Source organism: Thunnus thynnus, chromosome 14, assembly GCF_963924715.1.
Source record: "Thunnus thynnus chromosome 14, fThuThy2.1, whole genome shotgun sequence".
Taxonomy (NCBI): domain Eukaryota; kingdom Metazoa; phylum Chordata; class Actinopteri; order Scombriformes; family Scombridae; genus Thunnus; species Thunnus thynnus.
In genome coordinates, this window is record NC_089530.1 from 171,023 (window position 1) to 190,452 (window position 19,430).

At 39.0% G+C, this 19,430-nt stretch overlaps 1 protein-coding gene across 2 annotated transcripts in view; it reads right to left on the reverse strand.

Annotated features, from left to right (window-relative positions):
* The window catches only part of vps8 (VPS8 subunit of CORVET complex), a 170,804-nt gene extending 160,719 nt beyond the window's left edge, over positions 1–10,085 (reverse strand). The window contains exons 1-6 of one of the 2 annotated variants that reach the window (XM_067609216.1): positions 9,800–10,085; positions 5,266–5,334; positions 3,215–3,345; positions 2,044–2,140; positions 1,686–1,718; positions 1,183–1,237 (exon numbers count right to left, since the gene is read on the reverse strand). In XM_067609216.1, coding sequence (XP_067465317.1) covers positions 1,183–1,237; positions 1,686–1,718; positions 2,044–2,140; positions 3,215–3,345; positions 5,266–5,334; positions 9,800–9,862 — 448 coding nt within the window. In that variant the 5' untranslated portion in view covers positions 9,863–10,085. Of the gene's footprint in view, positions 1–1,182; positions 1,238–1,685; positions 1,719–2,043; positions 2,141–3,214; positions 3,346–5,265; positions 5,335–9,790 lie in introns of both variants that reach the window. The other variant, XM_067609215.1, reaches the window with a different exon arrangement.
* Between the last annotated feature and the right edge of the window lie 9,345 nt (positions 10,086–19,430).

Here is a 19,430-nt window from a genome sequence, read left to right on the forward strand (position 1 = left end):
CATGGGTCTTCCAGCAGGATAATGACCCCTAACATACATCGAAAAGCACCCAAGGGTGGATGAGAAGAAAACGTTGGACCGTTCTGAAGTGGCCTGCTATGAGTCCCAATCTGAATCCTAAATGAACATCTGTGGAAAGAGCTGAAAGTTGCAGTTGGGAGACGGCACCCATCAAACCTCAGAGAACTGGAGCAGTTTGAGTGGCTTTAGAAACCTTATTCAGAGTTACAGAAAGCGCTTGACTGCAGTTATTGCCTCCAAAAGCTGTGCTACAAAATATTAAGTTAAGGGTCCAATATTTTTGGCCAAGCCATATTCATTTGTTTTATTGTATTAAATAATATGTTAAGTTGTAAATCAAAAGCAAAGTTCCAGTTATATTCAATGTGAAATAAAGAATGATGGATACCATATACTTCTGTCAGTTTCAACTTAATACAGAGAAAATTTAGTTTAAAAAAAAAAAAAAAAAAGGTGGAAGTGTGCCAATATTTTCAGCTACATCTGTACAATAAGTCTGTGTTTAGGTGAAGGCCAGACACTAGAGGGCAGCAGAGTATTTGCAAAAGCTACCATCAATATGAGACTGTGGATGAGTGTGTGTTGAGGATGTAGCTAAAGGTCTTTTTTGGTTATGCACATAAACCTTTGCTACTTTAATTTCACTCTGTCTTTGCACTGCAGGCTTTCTCCAAATCACAGAATATATTGTAAAACTAAAACAAAAAAGGGAAACATAACTTTGCCCCTAAATGAATTTGACTTGTTTTGAACCATATATGTTCGCATTAATCTTGAAATTAAATAGACAATAGACATATAAGGCTTTTTATTGAAGAGAGTTGATGTTTTTGGGATGTTATGAAATTATATTTATGACTCAGCAGGAACAACAACAACATCAGTGTACAACAGAATGCAATTTATACCACAGATGCTTCACAGTGAAAAGCATAAAGCCAAGTATGTGGCTTTGAGGCAAGTAAATACCCATACATCCAGTCTCACAGAGCTTGTGAGGATCTGCAAGAGGGAATGAGAGCAACTGGTCGTGAGTGTGAGTGAGTGATGGAGGGATGGATGGCTAGATGGATGTGATGTATTTGCATCGTAAAAAGTTTCAAATGTTAAGGTATTCTTTACACCACTGTCTACATAAAAAGGAGTATTGTCAAGACTCACCAAAGACCAGAGCCAGACCATGAGATGTTCCCACCGCAATCACACCAGACACTGTCTGAACACAAAAAAATATTAAGCTTAGAATTAATCATAGGAAGTCAGGAAGAGACAAAGAAAATCAAAACGAGGTGATAGTATACTAGGTGATGGACACAGGTGCAAACCCAACCTCTGTCACAATGACAATCTCATCTCATTCTCCTTTTGTTTCTCTCCTCCATCTTTCGCTACTTTCATGCTTGAATACAGTGTTCTGTGTAAATGTTGTGGCTGCTTAGATGTGTAAAAACTCCTCTGTAATACTCTAAACTTCAATTGCTTTCCTGTGTCTCTAAAGCCACTTCAGATAAATTATGAAATTGATAAAATGCATTATGAGGGCATATAATGCAGTAAGCCATCAAATTTCATAGAAAGAGTGACAGAGTATGTTCCCAAATTTTCCTTTAAACTAATATAATATCTATTCAAATGGATTCATAGTTAAATTAACTAATACTCACTATAGCAGTTGGCAGTCCAGCATCCACTTTGTCCTTAAGAAAAGATACACATGTTTTTATGATGTTTACTTCATGTTTAAATCAATCTTAGATGGTTTAGTCTATTGGAACAAATTTCAAGAACAATTTTGTAGGTACAGTAGTGCTAAAATAAAGACCTCTGCAACAATAAATCATCTAAATAAAACCTGTTTTATCCACAGAACCTGCAACAAAACTAGAGTGGGATCACAGAATTACTAACCGATAACCATCTTCCCCCACAAATATAGAATCCCGATTGATTGACAGCTGTTTGGTCAAGTGACACAGTTTAGTGACTCAAGCCCACTGAGGTTACCATCTGCGTGTGTCTTACAGCAGCAGAGACGATCTGTGCAGAGATGCCCTTCAGCAGGCTGTGTCGAAGAACAGATCCATGAACTGTCGCATTCAGATCCACTGTCCTCTTCTTCCTTCAGACGTGTACATGTCCACAAAGACATACGTACACACAAATAAAGGAGGCATTTTCCATTTTATTACCTTGTATATGCAAAGACAAGAAGGTTTGTATGTATGTGTGTTAGGAGTCGGAGAGAAAAACGATTCTTAAATGCATCTCAATGTGGACATGGATGATTCTGCATTGATTCAAGAGTGTCAAAAATTCTCTAAATGTTAGTTAATAACGTGATGTTGACGAAACGAAAAAGGTCAAACTCAACTGCGAAGGCAGTGCAGCACCTGGACAGTCTACAGCATGCACACACTAGAGTTATCTTGTAATTCATCTTCACAAAAGGCAGTGGTTGCAAGCATGTCTTGACTTAATGACTAAATAATTACCTTTGCAAGATGAGCATGATGTATATTGTGAGCTTTCTACGCCATCATCCAGAGACTAATGTTAGTGGAGCACCGAACTCCAGTAGTAACAAACTGACTGGCTGACCAACACACACTGCAGCACTTAAACAACTTAAACCAACTCTGAAGTGAGGAAAATAACTCAGAGCTCAGTCTGTTTCACCTCAGAAACCCTGTGCCCACTCAGTGTCTTGGACAGCAATGGCTTTCCCCGGAGCTAACAGTGCAGCAGAGAGGCTGCTCTCCACTGCAGGAGACATGACGTTAATAACAACAGAGTGGAGCACTCTGCCTCCCCCTCATTTTGTTATGAGACTGTAAGATGCATTCAAATTAATTAATTCTTTAATTAATGCAATTAACATTTTAAAATAAAATAAAAAGCTGCAGATCATTTATTTTAATTGCCAGTTATGTCTCATATTATATTTCAATGGAATCTGTACTGTGTGCCAAACCATTCACTGGTTTGGCACACAGTACAGTGGAGCAAGAGACTGAAAATTGTGCTCACTTTTCTATTCATTCAGTCAAGAATTGGTTTTGGATCAAGAATCGATTCAAATCGGACACCAAAGATTCTGAATCTAATTGAATCATGAGATTCTCAAAGATTCTCACCCCTAGTGTGTGTGTGTGTGTATGTGTGTGTGTGTGTGTGTGTGTGTGTGTGTTCATGCCGTTTGAGGTGTGCTGGGTCTCCACTGTCAGAGCTGGCAAGAGAGGAGGTGTCACAAGAGTGAGCATCAATATTGTCTGTATTCAGCACGCAGGTATCCTCCAACACAAACCGCTCCTCCTCATCTTCCAGCTGCAGGCACAGAGGACAACACAACAAACACATCTCAGGTAAAGGTGTTCCCATCTTTTTTTTTTTGCTCACTGGAACTTTCCTGTATTGACTATGTCATCGTAAACCGGGGGTTAGGTGGGGTCGTAATTGTTTTCCACACTTTATAAAAATTGTTCTGCCATGATTTCTCTCTATTTATCCTCCCAACTCTGCCCAGTACACCTTTGAGCGAAAAAGCAACAGCACACAAGGGAGAAAGAGTGGGCATGCATAAAAAATAAACTTAACCAAAACCAAAAATTTATTTTCTCTCTATTTCGTTATAGTTATATAATTAAAAATACAAGATAGATCAACTGACAGGTATTGTGTGTCTATCAAAGCCTGATATATCTTATTCCTCTGTGCCACAGACCTCTGTTGTTGTCCAAAAACTATTAAAAACACATCAGTGAGCTACACTGCTGCACAGGGTGACATTTTCCTTCATAACTAAGAGTTTGGAGCTGCTTCCAAACAAATTACCGTACCCAAAGACTGATAACAGCAATCACATTTTCACTCTCTGGATAATAGTTCTGTGTAAGGCAGATGCCACTGCACATGTGTAGGAATGCTGTTCTGTTTACAGCTTCATTATCTTGTTGTACTACATATTACAACCTCTTGACTTTGTCCTGATGTTCTTTGAAAAATTTACAGGGAGGGACTGAAAGCAACAGCTGACACAGAACTTCTGTTCAGAGACTGAAAACGGGATCGCTGTTATTAGTCTGTGGAGCTCTGTGCCCAAAACTTTAGCATTATGTAGACTGTAGTGTAGAAATCATGAAAAATAAACTGTTCACTTTAACATACAGTATGTATCAATAACAGGTAACTGTGCTTCTGAGAGGAGCCTTATTACAGATGTGTCACTGGAGAACATTGTCAAGAACATGACTAATAGCCAAATTTGGTTTAGGTAAGCTGAAGAGCAAGCACTGACAACATCAGTATTATTGTCAGTGTTTGCTAACTGGCATACCTATATCAAACTGACGCCTCATCAATTCTATCAGCTGCAAATGTCTTCATTCTACTTGTGTCTCCATTTATTATATGTTTTTTCAGCATGTGGAAAAATGACACACTGGAAAAATGACAAGATGATGATTTTTACTTAAAGCTGCACTAATCAATATTTTTATATTAACAATGGATCAACTTACTAATGTGAAAGGATTAGCTTATAGCAATGAACCCACTAAGAATTATCATCAACTCTATACTTCCCCTCCCTTCCCCTTAAAAAATCAACTAAGGACGAATCAGCTGTGTGACCACTGAGCCTAGTTTACATTGTGGGTGTACGTGATGTGCTGTTGTGTGTAGCTTTGTATTTTGTATGGTGTGTTCTTTGTAGTTTTTTTGTTTTTTTGGGAGGGGGGGGGGGGGGGGGGGGTTGTTTTTTTTTTTTGCTTTGTACTGTTTGTTGTTGTGCTGTTGTATGTTTTGATTGTAATGGACTATAGATGCAAATGAGCTTCAAGCTAACTCTGGTGCAGTGCATCATTTATGCTTAATATTGCACACTGTCCTGTTCCATAAATCAAATCAATATTATATATTTTAAACTCTTACAGCTCATTGTTTTGGTTTCCCGGGCGACAAAGCACCTGTTTTCAGTGGTAAAAGTTCTGATAAAGCTACTGTCCACTACCTGCCCAGCACCAAACAGAAGACAGACAAAGTTAGGGACTGGCTGGTGAAAGTGGAACATCTGGCAGCAAAAGAGCCACTTGACAGAGAGTGGCTTGGACACTGCTATCCCTCTATAATACAAAGCTGATTAAAATGAGAACAAACTGACAATGACCATTATACTTTCAAGAAGTTGTCACTGATTGTTGACAGTGTGTGAACAGTATAGTGGTCAAATGGTAACATGTACTTGACCTCATTGAGGATGCTCTCCAGTGTGGGAGGTGTGTCCACTTGGGGAATGTCAAACTCCTTATCATCGATCTGAGAATAAAAGTTGAACAAAAACACAGAGTGTTAGAAAGCAGTATTTGTTTCTTTGTACTTTTTTTGTTGAGTGCATATTTGAATCTCTACATCACACCAGAGTTTCAGTCAAGATGTCGGACGTGACCACGAGATTTGAACAGAGACAATGGTCAATGGCATCTGCCTGCTTGACATGTGTCTCTAACAATAAGTTAACTTGGGGACAGAACTAAGCGCTGTAATCAAGTTATCTGCTCACCAGGGTGAAGACACCAAAAAACAAGAGATCGTGGGGAGAAGTAGCAGAAATGTGGTGTGCGAATGTATTCATTGGCCACAGTCTGATTTCAATAAATAAAATGCAACCCATGGTCTCACAGACAATGGCGAGTTAAAACACAGCAATCCAAGCAATTGGACAAACACAAAACAGTCTAGTGTGATAAACACAATCAAAACAAGCAGCAACAACAACAATACTTCATGGTATTATCAGCAGCAAAACCAGACTCTGAGTCCATTACCTTCCAGGGAGAGACACTAATATTTTTAAGAACTGGCCCCACAGGCCACCAAGCCCCTAAATTTTGGCAGCCAAAGTACATTTTTGGTGGCCCTTTTGTACAAACGAGTATAACTCGTTTGTACAAAAGGTCAGATTTCCTTGCTGACCTAGAAATAGTTCAGAATCTTAAGTATTTCTTCTTCATTTTACATGTCATTACTTTTTGTGTTTTTAAATGTTTCTGAAACCTCAAACTTTGATTATTTACAGGTTTATGTGAAAATATAATGTTAAAGGATAATTGATCATAAATGCACATGAGCTGCTGTTGATAATATTTTATTTTTTAGACTGAGATTTGCAGGTTTTGTATGATGAAATCTCTGATGCAGTGCTCTAATGCAGTGTCACAGCGCAAACAGTAGGAGCAGCGAGGTGTCACCTGCCTACGAGCTCTTACTAAGGGCATCCGGCAACAATTCTCCTCCGTATATTAAGGCAAGATGGCATCTGTTGTGGGGAAGGTTCTTCTGCAGGAAAGGGTGAGAGCACTGGGTTGCACTGTGGTCTTCTTTGGATCTGGTAACGGTCAGTTGAACAAAGAGAAATCTCCACTCGTTAGGCTAACTTGTCCAGTGAAGTTGAGATTGTATGGCCTAGTTACAGTCACATACGTACGGAAGTTAGTCTTTACACAAGCCACGAGCAGCTAGGAAGCGCTGGTCCAAGGAGGGAGTGGAGTGTTTATAATCTCGGTTGGGCAGAGGGAATCCCACATGGGTTCTGGTGGGTCTTGACCAATGAAAGCCGAGAGTATGACTCTGCTGGATTTCACACCGAGGTGTGAGTTGAGCAAAGCGTGATGGGAGTGTAAGTCTGTTCTGGACTTGTTTGACTTGGCGCCTTTCTGTTATCAGGCTTTGCTACTGGATGCAGGCCTGCCTTTGTCTCATACACATGGAGTATGAGGCCCAACAGCATTGACCAGCACAAAGGACTGTGTGGGTGTCTCCGAGCAAACATGTAATTTTTAGGGCTGTAGTCTGCTGGTCAACTGGTCGATTAGTTGGTCGATATGCTCTTGTCTGACTAAATTCTCATTGGTCGAATAATCTCCGTGTTATTTTCATAAGGAGAAAAGTGCTACATCAATAGCTTTCCAGGAGTAATCCATTATTTCCTGTGGCGGGAGGGATAGACTAACAAATAACCTGTGAAAACGGGGGTGCATTCAAAACATCCCCGTTGTTTTCACAACTTTGAACTCGCCCAACCTAATGGAGACTGCTGGGTCTAACTGTACTCAACGTTTACTGAACGTACTGAACTGTCTTTCTCCATAATGACACAACGAGAACCCCCACCAGACCAAAAAAAATATTTTTTAATGTTTGAAATTGATAGCATTTGGGAGTCTCTGTGCAGCGCTGTTCCGGTACGTGAGTCAACCTCTGTCGTTGCCTGGGAAACTACTGGTAGAGTTAAGAAGTATATTTGCGTAGCAAGTGGGGAAAGAGCGAGGGGCAGAGAAGTGACGGTGGATGCGAGCGGGGCAGAGGAAAAGGTTAGCGGTAAGTTGTCAGTCTGGCAGTAAATGTACAGAACAGACTACAGTGTGTCAATTAATAAATGCTAAAAAATCTGTGTTGTTTCCCCAAATGCTGGAAAAGTAAAGAGGGTTAGCTCCAAAGTTAGGAACAATGGGTTAGCCTAACCTGAAGACACAAAACAGAGAAATACAGAACAGAGAAATTTGTGGCTGCCGAGTTTACTGTGTACTCTATCCTGTTACCCCCCCGCACGACTAATCGATTAGTTGAAGATTATGTACAATTTTAGTCGACCAAGATTTTCTTTGGTTGACTACAGCCCTTGTAATGTTGATTCATGTATGTGCAGCAGTGCAAAGTGCAAAAGGGCTGGATGACGGTGAATATAGATCAGAGGGTGTGTGTGTGTTGATTAATAAATACACTCTCAGCAAATCATGTCCCTGGTCCCATAGCTCTGAAACAGCTGAGCCAATTACAGTGAAGCATGACAACATTACCTCAGGAAAAGGAAAGATACTTATCCAGGAATTCATATTGTTGCCTGGAGGGTGCAGAGCATTGTGACTTCTCACAGGCAGAATAACCCCCCAATCTGATGTGAGAAGAAGTAGGCTATTTGGTTATTTTGTAGCAGCCAATTAGAAGGTTAGCTGGCTTTCTTTGAGCTTGACTCAGGTTTTCTGGTCACACAAAGCTGGCTGACTTTTAACCTGGATAAATCACCATGTTAACTGAAACTGAACAGCTAACCTGCTCTGAAGCAGGTTAACTTCAGAAGATCAGAGCAAAATCTGTCGACTGCCTGACCTCTGACCAATCAGATCACTGGAGAAACAGAGTCATCATTCCTACAGGATCCTAACATGAACAAAAGTCCTTAGTTTACAATAAAATTAAAGTAAAAAAAGAGCAATATATAATATATATCTTTATAGGTCAGTAGAATCATTTTTTTGTTCTAGGCTTCCATGAACACTCTAGTTTCAAAAGAGAGCTTCTACTAAACTGAGAGAAAAACTAAAAAAAAAACTCCAGAAAAACTTAACCCTGTCTTTTATTAGAAATATAATCCACACACGATGATTAGCTCCCATGATTATAAATAGCAAAACAAATAACCACTACACTAGTATGCTACATGTCTCTGAGCATGTGAAGGTAAGAGGCATCTCTCCACCATCAAAAGAGAAAAGCATTACACTAACTACATGCTTATAGATCCCACTACCAATGTCAGTTCTCTACAACCCTCCCGCCTGCTCAGCCACCACAGCCTTTTAAACATATCCGCATATCATTGAGGTAAAAAGTGTGGCTGAATAAATGTTTGTATTCCTGTAACTCAAGAGAAAAAAGATATTTCATAATTTGTAAAACACAGCAGCAATCCTGTGTAACAACAGATTAACTGAAAATGTTCTCACATAGGACCAGTGTCCAAGCACTGAGATAAATTTATATGGATTGTGTCTCTCGTACACAAAAATGCAACCCACAACTAATTTCTGCAGCTTTTGGTTTGGTTGAGAAGAATGTGTAGCTGTTTCACTGGAACTATTTGTCATAACTGATGATGTAACTTATTGCACATCATTTCTGTAAACAGTAAGGGAAATGTTGGCGTGTGTGAAAATGTTAACATCATAAAAACAGAATTGTGTTGACATACATTCGACATTCGATAGTTATTATAATTATTAAAAACATGTGTTGAGTCTATAATGCATTTTATTTAAATTAAAACAAGAGCAGACGGACTTCTTCCCAAAAATACACGGTACGTCTATTCATTTGGGGGTGCGACTGTCCCATTCCAATATTGTGGCCGGGCATCCATGATTACCCCCACTTTCAGATGTCCGCCCTATTTTACTGTTTCCTGAGTCGTTGTCCTCAGTCGTATCTGAATTGTGTTAAGTTATTGATGATGAAAGTTACCCAACATTTCCTGCTGCTGCTTCATATTCAAAGCTTTCCACTGACAGGGGAACACACAACACCCGGCAATGCTTAATCAAGTGATAATGTTCAGCTTAAGAATGCTCAGCTTTAAAATGAAACTTTAAAATAGCAAGGTTAATGGTTTCGACTGAAGCTGGTGTTGAGGCTTTTCGCTTGCTACAATTAAGTAGGCCAATTAAATAGGAAATTTGCCGATAAAATTCCATGCACTGTTTCCTTCATGGCTAGCTTCGGAAGAATCAGACAGCAGCTAGGCCTCATTTAAACCGGTCATTAGCTATAGTTGGGTTCAACAAAAACGTGTTTAACCTATGTACACGGAGCAAAGTATCAAAGCATGAAGCCAGAATTTTGAGCTGTGCAGGACCACATCTCCAAGTGTATTGAAGCTGAGAAAATAACTGCTGCGGTAACACTCGCCATAACAGAAGCGTAATAAGTAGTCTCTCACCGCATCTACCTCCATCAGGTTGAGCTGTGAGGAAGCAGACAGCAAGCTACGGGCGTCCGGAGACTCCGACATTTCTGGGTTTGCATGAACGGGAGAGAGAACAGAGTATCCTGTGTCCCGTAACGTAATCCTTCTGTGGTTCTTCCTTGTTTTTTCTTCTTCTCATTTGACCGTGATTTCTTCTTCTTCTGTGAGTTTTTAACGACAGTCATCCATGATGATGCATTACTGCCACCCTCAGGTTTCATTCTTCATTTTAAGTCCTACTTTCCAGTCCAGTCGTCGTCAAAAAATTGAATAAGTTCCTCCCTTCAACAATGTCTCCACATTCTAGTATACTTTTAACCATGTCCTCTGCCAAAATCTCCATCGTTTTTTGTCTGTTATGTATAAATTTCCTACATGTTCTGCTCCACTGTCTCAGCCTCATGGCATTGATCGCAAAGATCCATTGGATGTTTTCCTGTGATGAAAAGCGTACTGTCAAGGTTGCTGTGCCAAATTCTCAGCCTGCTTATTATTACTTCCTCTTTCTGTTTGTTCCCCAACTTCTTAACATAGGCCTACCCAATCTGTTTTTGATTGAGTGTGAGTCCCCTTTTATTGCATTATCCCAATGCTGTTGCCGCTGTTGATTTACTTTTCTCCACACTATGCCTTTTCCCTTTGATTTTGATGATTTAATATTGATTTCAATAATTCCTTTTTTGACTGCTTATTCTGCCAATTTGTCTGCTGTCTCATTTCCAGGATACCTAAATGTGCTGGGAACCACATGAATATGACATTTCTCCCTTGCCTAATTATTCTTGAGTTGATCTCTTTATATCTCTCTATATAAAGCAAGGAATCTCTGTTTGTATTTATGTATGTTTGTCCTTTGCATATCTCGACAACCATTCATCTGATGTACTTCAAACTTGGCAGGTGCATTGCTGGGTGGACAAAGGAGTGCACTGTCAAAATTTGGTGCACTTTGGAGACACGTTTAATGCGTTTAAGGCAATTGTGTCCCCATCTGAAGTTTGGGAGTTGCTTTTGAACCAAACTACCAACCAAACCAAATATGTTGAGTTTTGCCAGATAATACAACACGTAGTTCCGACCAAGCAATCTCAACAATGGTCTTAACAATGGTCAACTAGACATTTAGAACGTGCTCAAATCAGCATGACAGCACATCTAGCCATGCCCAAATGAAAAAAGCCTCATCACTAAAAGTATTACTCCACCATTCATTAGAACTACAGACTGTGAAGTTGCACTAACAACATCAGTCATCTACGGTGAAAACCCGGAGCGGAGTTTTGAGTTGTCTTTCTTTTATGTTTGTGAAACTGGATTGAACTGAACTGATTAGGGGTTGTGGGGAAACAAAACAGACCATTTGCCGAGTGGACTGAACTCTGAGACTGTGGGACGAGTTACACACACACACACTCACACACACACAAAACCCAAACCCCTCTCCACTTTTTATCATTACCTGGCACCCCCATACACAGCAAAACTTAGCCATTTTCCCTTCAGTTGAGAGTATATCTCAGCTTCCATTCTGGCATCCTCCATCAGCTGTGCTGGTGCTACAGTGTTACTAGCTTAAAAATGTCTGTAAAGTTTGTGGACAGCGTAGCTAAATCTGTCCATGGAAAAATTATTTTTTTCAGCGGATATCTTAGTTACAACAAGACTGAGCTTGCAAAGCAGTTTTGTGTTTATATGTGAGGTATTTATTCAGTTTGGGAAATGCCACGATCTCCAGAAAGCATTAGCTGAAGTTGGCTGGCTGAGTCAGCAGGGACTAGAAATCGTTTCTGTTGCTAGGTTGTTACTAAGGATCGACCTACTTGCTGGAGTAGTTAACTAGGTTTTATTACATAGGATTCTACTGACGTGAGTGATTGTTTTCCAGACATTAGTAATACCCCATGTATTTCCATGGAAACAGAGATAACACAAGGAAAAAGTTTTTTATTTTTAGAGCAAACTGCCTCACAATATGAATACATTTTGTTTATATCTTTTATTTTGTTGGTAAATGTTGTATAATCGCAATATTACACTCGAGGGTGTGCTTTACCTTATTGTTACATTATTGAGTTCAGTGATGCTTACGGAACTCAGCGCAAGTGCCTCATTCCTGACTGCATCACTGTTGTGCCAACAATGATTCATTTGCAAAAAGGTTACTTGTAGCGACCTTATAGACACTGTCATTGACTCTAAATTGGAGGAGTTACTGATCACCCATGAGGCAGTAACAAATATCCAGGAATTAACTGCTAATAAGTGTTGTTGAGGAGGCCCTTTAAATCCACCACTTCAAGAGAAGGTAGTTTACACACCTATAAATTATTACAATGGTACATAATGCACAACTGTTTGTTTTAATGTATGTTGTCCCTTTGATTAGGTCTGTAGTGCATTCGATGAAGGCAAGCCCTCTGATGTACACCTGGTGCATGTCTTTAGAGAAACACTCACCCGACAAGACCTGTGGACTCCAGGATGGAGTGGTATGGCATGGCATGGTATGATGTTGGTGTTGAATTAACCTCCCTCAGAGGTCATGCTGTACATGGCAAAATACTCTTGCCTTTTACAAAGAAGCTTATCTAAGATCTTCCCAATAGTCCATTAAAAAGGGATATAGTGTTGCACAATATGGACCCTTTCAATTTTGTTAGTCATTTAAGGTAACTAGTTGTGTTTGAGATATGTTTCCTGACAGATACTGAATATCTCTCAGAATTATTTATGCTATATTTCTCAATACCTCTAAGGGTTATTTCTGCTATTGCATCTGAAAAGGTATAACTGAAATGTAGAAAATATAGAAAAACTGTTCAGCCAAATGCAAAAACTGTTTTGTGGTTACCACCTACATCACAGAACCCACTGGCTGATTGTCCAATAAGTGATATTGCAATTATTATGTGTCATCCTTCCTCATGGAAACCGCAGAATTGGATGTTGTCAGTAAGTGAAGTTATGGCAAGAGTGACGTGTCATGGAGTTATCCTTTATTGTTATTCCTCCTTTATTTTTGAAAATGTTTGGCTTTCATGTAGGCATGTATTGCAGGCTAAGCTCTCTGTGAATATTGGGACTGTTGGGATTTTCATAGCTGAAAATTATGAAGCCAAAGCAAAGAAAGCTTTACCTTCTTGATTCACTTGGTTAATTCAACCATATAGGATACATGATACATGTTTTATACGAGATATAATCTCTAGAGTACATGATTTATGTTAACTAATGTTAAACAGCTTCTTGTGTTCTACTTTGCTGTATTGTAGTGATACAGTGATTTTGTTCGACTAATTCCCTTTTATATTTGATCCTCTGAGAATAATGGTGGCACTGCTGCCATGAATAACAGACCGTTGCTAAGGACGCAGTTCTGTTCATAGACTTTGGAGGACCACATCCAATCATATCAATTCACAGAAAGAAGTCCGGTAAAATTACCAACTACAGCTCATTCACGACAACCTGTGGGAAAAAAAACGTTAGAGATAATGTCTGTGACTGGGCACAGATGCAATGGCAGCCTGAAGAGCTACTGGGATTCAACCATTACAGAAAGGGAAAAGTTTAGCAAGATCCTGTCCTCCAATCCAGGCACAGCAGCAGATATGGTGAGTGCCTCTCTTAGTTGCGTATCGCCATACACTAACTTAAGTGATAAGCGGTAGTGATAATAGTAATATTGTTACCAGTTGTAACATTAGTAACAATTGTTTCCAGGTGTGTCAACTGCAAAGCCCTGGCAAGAAGGAAACATAGTGATGAATGACAGAAACGTCATAATCTTCAGAAGGCCACAGAGTTTTCTAGATATTTATGTTGCTATGCATGCAGTTCTAACCGTAGAATCTAACGGACTATTTTTTTAGCGTAAGTAATAAAATCATTTTTAAATCAATAAAATCATTTTTAAATCAATATTTTGTGTCAGATTATCGATTTCTTTGGTAAATATCCATGTAATAAGCGGGATAATGTACAGCGAGTGGGTCATTATTGTGAAATTAAGTGGAGGGGTCTTGAATTACCCTGAAGGATTACTAGGTAAGCTATAAACTAACCCTTAGCTATAAAACAACAAATGCATACATTTTATGGCTATCAGAAACTTTGAGAAAAACTTTTAACAATGAACTTGATCATCAGAAAATAATAATTGTAATTATGAATGAAACGATCTCTGCCGTAATAAAATCAACACCTGGGCTGTAATCCCATGTGTCTGATGCCCTGCTGTCTGCCTGGTCACCATATCAAAAACTGTAGATTACGTTATGTAATGTAATCTACAGTTTTCTCCAAGTTCATTTAGTTAGGGTATTATCACAGTTTAGCTAACTTACTAACATTAGTCTGTTACTAACCTCAGTCACATATGCATAAGAAACCCCAGTCCATTATAAATCTAGCATAACATTAACATAACTTGCATACAAAAAAATTATTGAAATAACAGACATATCAAATGAAATGTACCTTGAAAACACATTAAACAATACCTAATAACAACACAACAAAATACGTGTGCCTCCATCATGCAGACTGATAACCTACGAAACTGAGACAGTAGAGATGAAGGAGTGGTCTGCCCATTCACCCCTACGCTAACTGTGCCAAGAGCTTTCAAGTGTGGCACCAATGTGCGTTAACACACTACACAGTGACGTACATACATACATGTACAAACATACATACATGTGTTGTGCCTGTACATACAAATACAATAACACAACTGACATAAAGACCTGGATGACCTGCAATTTTCTACTACTAAATTCAGATAAAACTGAAGTTATTGTGCTTGGCCCTAAACACCTTAGAAACACATTATCTAATGATATAGCTACTCTGGATGGCATTACCCTGGCCTCCAGCACCACCGTAAGGAATCTGGGAGTTATCTTTGATCAGGATATGTCCTTTAACTCCCACATAAATCAAATTTCAAGGACTGCCTTTTTTTTTTTCCACTTACGTAATATCACAAAAATCAGGCACATCCTGTCCCTAAAAGATGCAGAAAAACTAGTTCACGCATTTGTTACTTCTAGGCTGGATTATTGCAATTCCTTATTATCAGGCTGCCCTAACAAGTCTCTAAAGACTCTCCAGCTGGTCCAGAATGCAGCTGCACGTGTATTGACTAAAACTAGAAAAAGAGACCACATTTCTCCCATTTTAACTTCACTACATTGGCTTCCTGTAAAATCTAGAGTAGAATTTAAAATCCTTCTCCTAACTTACAAAGCCCTTAATGGTCAGGCACCATCATATCTTGAAGAGCTCATAATACCGTATTATCCCACTAGAACACTGCGCTCCCAGTATGCAGGCTTACTGGTGGTCCCTACAGTCTTTAAAAGTAGAATGGGAGGCAGGGCCTTCAGCTATCAGGCTCCTCTTCTATGGAACCATCTACCGGATTCAGTCCGGGGTGCAGACACCCTCTCTATGTTTAAGAGTAGGCTTAAAACTTTCCTTTTTGATAAAGCTTATAGTTAGTGCTGACCAGGCTTGCCTTGGATCAGCCCTTAGTTATGCTGCTATAGGCCTAGACTGCTGGGGGACTTCCCATGATGCACTGAGCTCCTCTCTCCTCCTCCTCCTCTCCATCTGTATGCATTCATGTAACATCAATGCATGTCACTAACTTTGCTTCTTCCCCGGAGTTTTTTTTTTTTTTTTTTTTTTTTGTGCTTTCTCATCTCACAGGAAAACCTGAGTCCTGGGCCGAACATCCGTGGTCCTTCACAGTCCTGATGGCATCCTTCCCTGGCTATTGCTGCTTGTGCTTATTGTTGTTGTTGTGATTGTTTCTCTTCTGTCCCCCCTCCCCCTTTCCCTCTCTCTTTCTCTCTCTCAACCCAACCGGTCAAAGCAGATGGCCGCCCACCAAGAGCTGGGGTCTGCTTGAGGTTTCTACCCGTTAAAGGGGAGTTTTTCCTTACCGCTGTCGCCAAGTGCTTGCTCATGGGGGAATTGTTGGGTCTCTGTAAATTAAAGAGTACGGTCTTGACCTGCTCTATGTGAAAAGTGCCTTGAGATGACTTCTGTTGTGATATGGTGCTATATAAATAAAAATTGATTGATTGATTGAAATTGATTGATTGATGTACAAACATACATACATGTGTTGTGCCTGTACATACAAATACAATAACACAACTGAATTAAAGTCAGTTTATGACAGAAACACACACACATACTAACACACACATGCACACACAAAGTGTTTTTTCTGTCATTATAGGGATTTTTAGTGACAAAGACACACACAGGAATTTCGGGATGATGCTGTTTTTCAGAATAAAAGCCTCATAGAGCAAGTGTATCTTAATAGGAAGCTCAGATTTAGGCTGTTTTTTTTTTTTTCAAAATAAAAACCCCTATAGAGTTACTGTATCTTAACAGGAAGTTCAGGATGAGGCTGTTTTTCAAAATAAAAGCCCCATAGAGTAAATATATTTTAAATAAAGCTCAGAATGAGGCTTGGTTTTCAAAATAAAAGCCCCCAATAGTAACCTTATCACTGTATGGTATCAGGAAAGTAGAGATGGACCTTGTTTTTCAAATTAAGATCCCTAGGATCTGATATTAATACAAATAATTTATTCCTTCACAGTTTCATATTTCTACTTCCAGCTTTGAGTTTATATTGTTTGTTTTAAGCTGTTTCAGCAGCATGTTTTAGTTCTCAGCTTCTTCAGCTAATGCACTTCAGCTCCCAGCTCCAGTTTTACCTTTCAGCCTCCAAGTTTTCAAAGCAATGCATTTCAGTTGATATCAGCTGTTTTAAGCTGTTTCCAGCATTGCTTTAACAATTACTTTCATCTTTCAACTTCTAATGTATTTCAGCTTTCATCACTCACAGCAGGTTGCAGTGGCAGCAGCGGTAGCAGCATATGGCAGTAACAACAGCTAGGAGATGCAACAGCAGCAGCTAACAGCTTCCAGCTTTGATGCATTTTCTTCAGAAAATGCAGACAATCTAGTTATTATTTATTCTTCTTCTGTACGTTTCTTCTGTGAACTACTCCCACATAATTTAAACTACAAAAACCATTCATATCCAAACATTCAGCTTGTTCAGGACATTACTGCTATCATTTGTTTTTTCATAACTTTTATACTTTTTAGATATTAAGCTTTTTATAAACTACTCTGGACAAAAAGCCAATGTATTTCCCTTACTGTAGGGTACTGGAGAAATACAATTTACTGAGCTTTGAGAATTTTACATTATTCTCAAATTTGTGCCTAGTTTATAAAATTTTAAATGGTTTGGCCCATCCTCCACCACATGACTTTGTGTATACTCAGTCAGTAAGTTCTATTAGATCCTCCAGAATATCCTCTATACAAGATTGTACCATATCATTTCGTCGCACTGCATTTGGGCAATCAGCTTTCTCTGCGAAAGCCACAACTCAGTGGAATGCCCTACCTGATGATATGAAGAGTTGCATTTCCATGAGTATGTTCAAAACCAAATTAAAAACTACTCACTTCTGTAATCACTGACTCTAAATTTAAACTCATGGTCTTCTCATGAATGCAAATAATCTTGCTTTTAATTTGACAAGCTCACATTAGTGATGTCTAGTTGACATTGTGAGTGTATGTGATATGCTATTGTGTGTAGCTTTGTATTTTGTATTATGTGTCCTGTGTGTTTTTTGCTTTTTACTGTTTGTTATTGTGCTGTTATATGTTTTAAGTGTGATCTGCCTAAGGGACTGCAGATGAAAGTTAGCTATAAGCTAACTCTGGTACAATACACCAAATGGTAACATTTATGTTTAACACTGTACATGGTCCCACTAAATACATGAACAAACATTTTTTAAATGTAAGCAAATGGGAGCAAATGACACACATACAGACACATGCACATGCATACTGTCCCACATACTGTACAAACATACATACATACATACATACATAGATGCATACATACTATACATATTTCATAAATACATACATACTGTACACTCTGTATGTACATACATACATACCTACATACTGTATACATACCTATATACATGTTGTGCCTGTACAGACACACATATTGGTTTTTCTGTCTTTACGGGGACTTTTACTGACACATACACACACACAAACTGGTCTTTCTGTCTTCATGGGGGCTTTTACTGAAAAACACACACAATGCATTTCAGTTGATATCAGCTGTTTTTTCAGCCATTTTCAGAATTGCTTCAGCAATTTCTTTAAGCTTTCAGCTTACAATGTATTTCAGTTTTCATCATTCACAGCAGCTTGCAGAGGCAGCAGCACTAGCATCGGCTGGCAGCAGCAGCAGCTGGGAGATGCATCAGCAGCAGCTGACAGCTTCCAGCTCTCACATACATTTTCTTCAGAAAATGTAGACAGTCTAGTTATTTATTATTCCTCCATACATTTTTTGACCACTAACTACTCCTACCTATTTTCAGCTACGAAAAAACATTATATATCCAAATGTTCAGCTTGTTCAGGACATTACTGTTATCATTCTTCTTTCATAACTTTTTAAGATATTAAGCTTTTAATAACATTTTTTTTATTATGTAAGTGAATGGGAGCAAATGACTCACATACAGGCACATACATAAACATACTGACCCACTTACTGTACATACTTACATACATGTTGGACATACAGGAGCTGGCAGCAGCAGCAGCTGGGAGATGCAGCACACCCCCCTCCTAATTCTATTTTTTCTGTCCTGCTATCTTAACTACGGCAGCATATTAGACTTTTTCGTTCATCCCTATCTGTTGCACCTCCACCTCTTGTTTCAACACTTCACAACCCCAATAAGCAATGCTGTGGCTACATCCACCGTTAAAACATTCCGGTTTCACTCCCTCTCCACATTTTCCATATTCATGTTCCCCAACACACCTAGCGCATCTTCTCTTTCCTTTGCACACTTTGGCCACATGCACAAATGCCTGACAATCCTTTGAGGTTTAAGAGCAGCTTTAGTGTTGCACTACTGCCATCCTCTGGAGTTAGTTAACTCCTGAACATGTCTAGTTTATCAGGTTTTTCTCATCAGTCCTGTTTTCTTTAGAAAACTGACTGAATTTTGCCCTGTCCACTTCCACCACACTCCAGTATGCTCTTTAATCATGCTCCTGTTAGCCCAAATCTTTTAATTTCTTCCATCATGTCCTTTACCTCTGATCCATGCAAATAACTAGCTGACATGTTCTACAGGACCTGGTACATGACAATATTCAGAAAGACTGTTGGATGCTTCCCTATAATATGAAGTGTGCCTTTCAGATCATAATCCACTCATTATTGCCTTCTCTTTTCTATTTCCACCCCTAGTTCTCATAATACCCACTCTATTTTGAACTGAATGTAGATGTCTTCCCCTAATCTCCTGATACCAGTGCTGTTGCCACTCTTTATTGATTTTCTTCCATACAATGCTTCTGATTTTGAATGTTTGACACACATCTATATTTTCTTTTCTAACAGCTTGTTTGGAGCAGGAACTCAAATAAATGTGATATCAGTGCCTTGTTTTGCCTCTGATATAATCTATATTATTTTGATAATTTGGTAAAAATTTTTTTAGAGCTTATCATGCTGAAT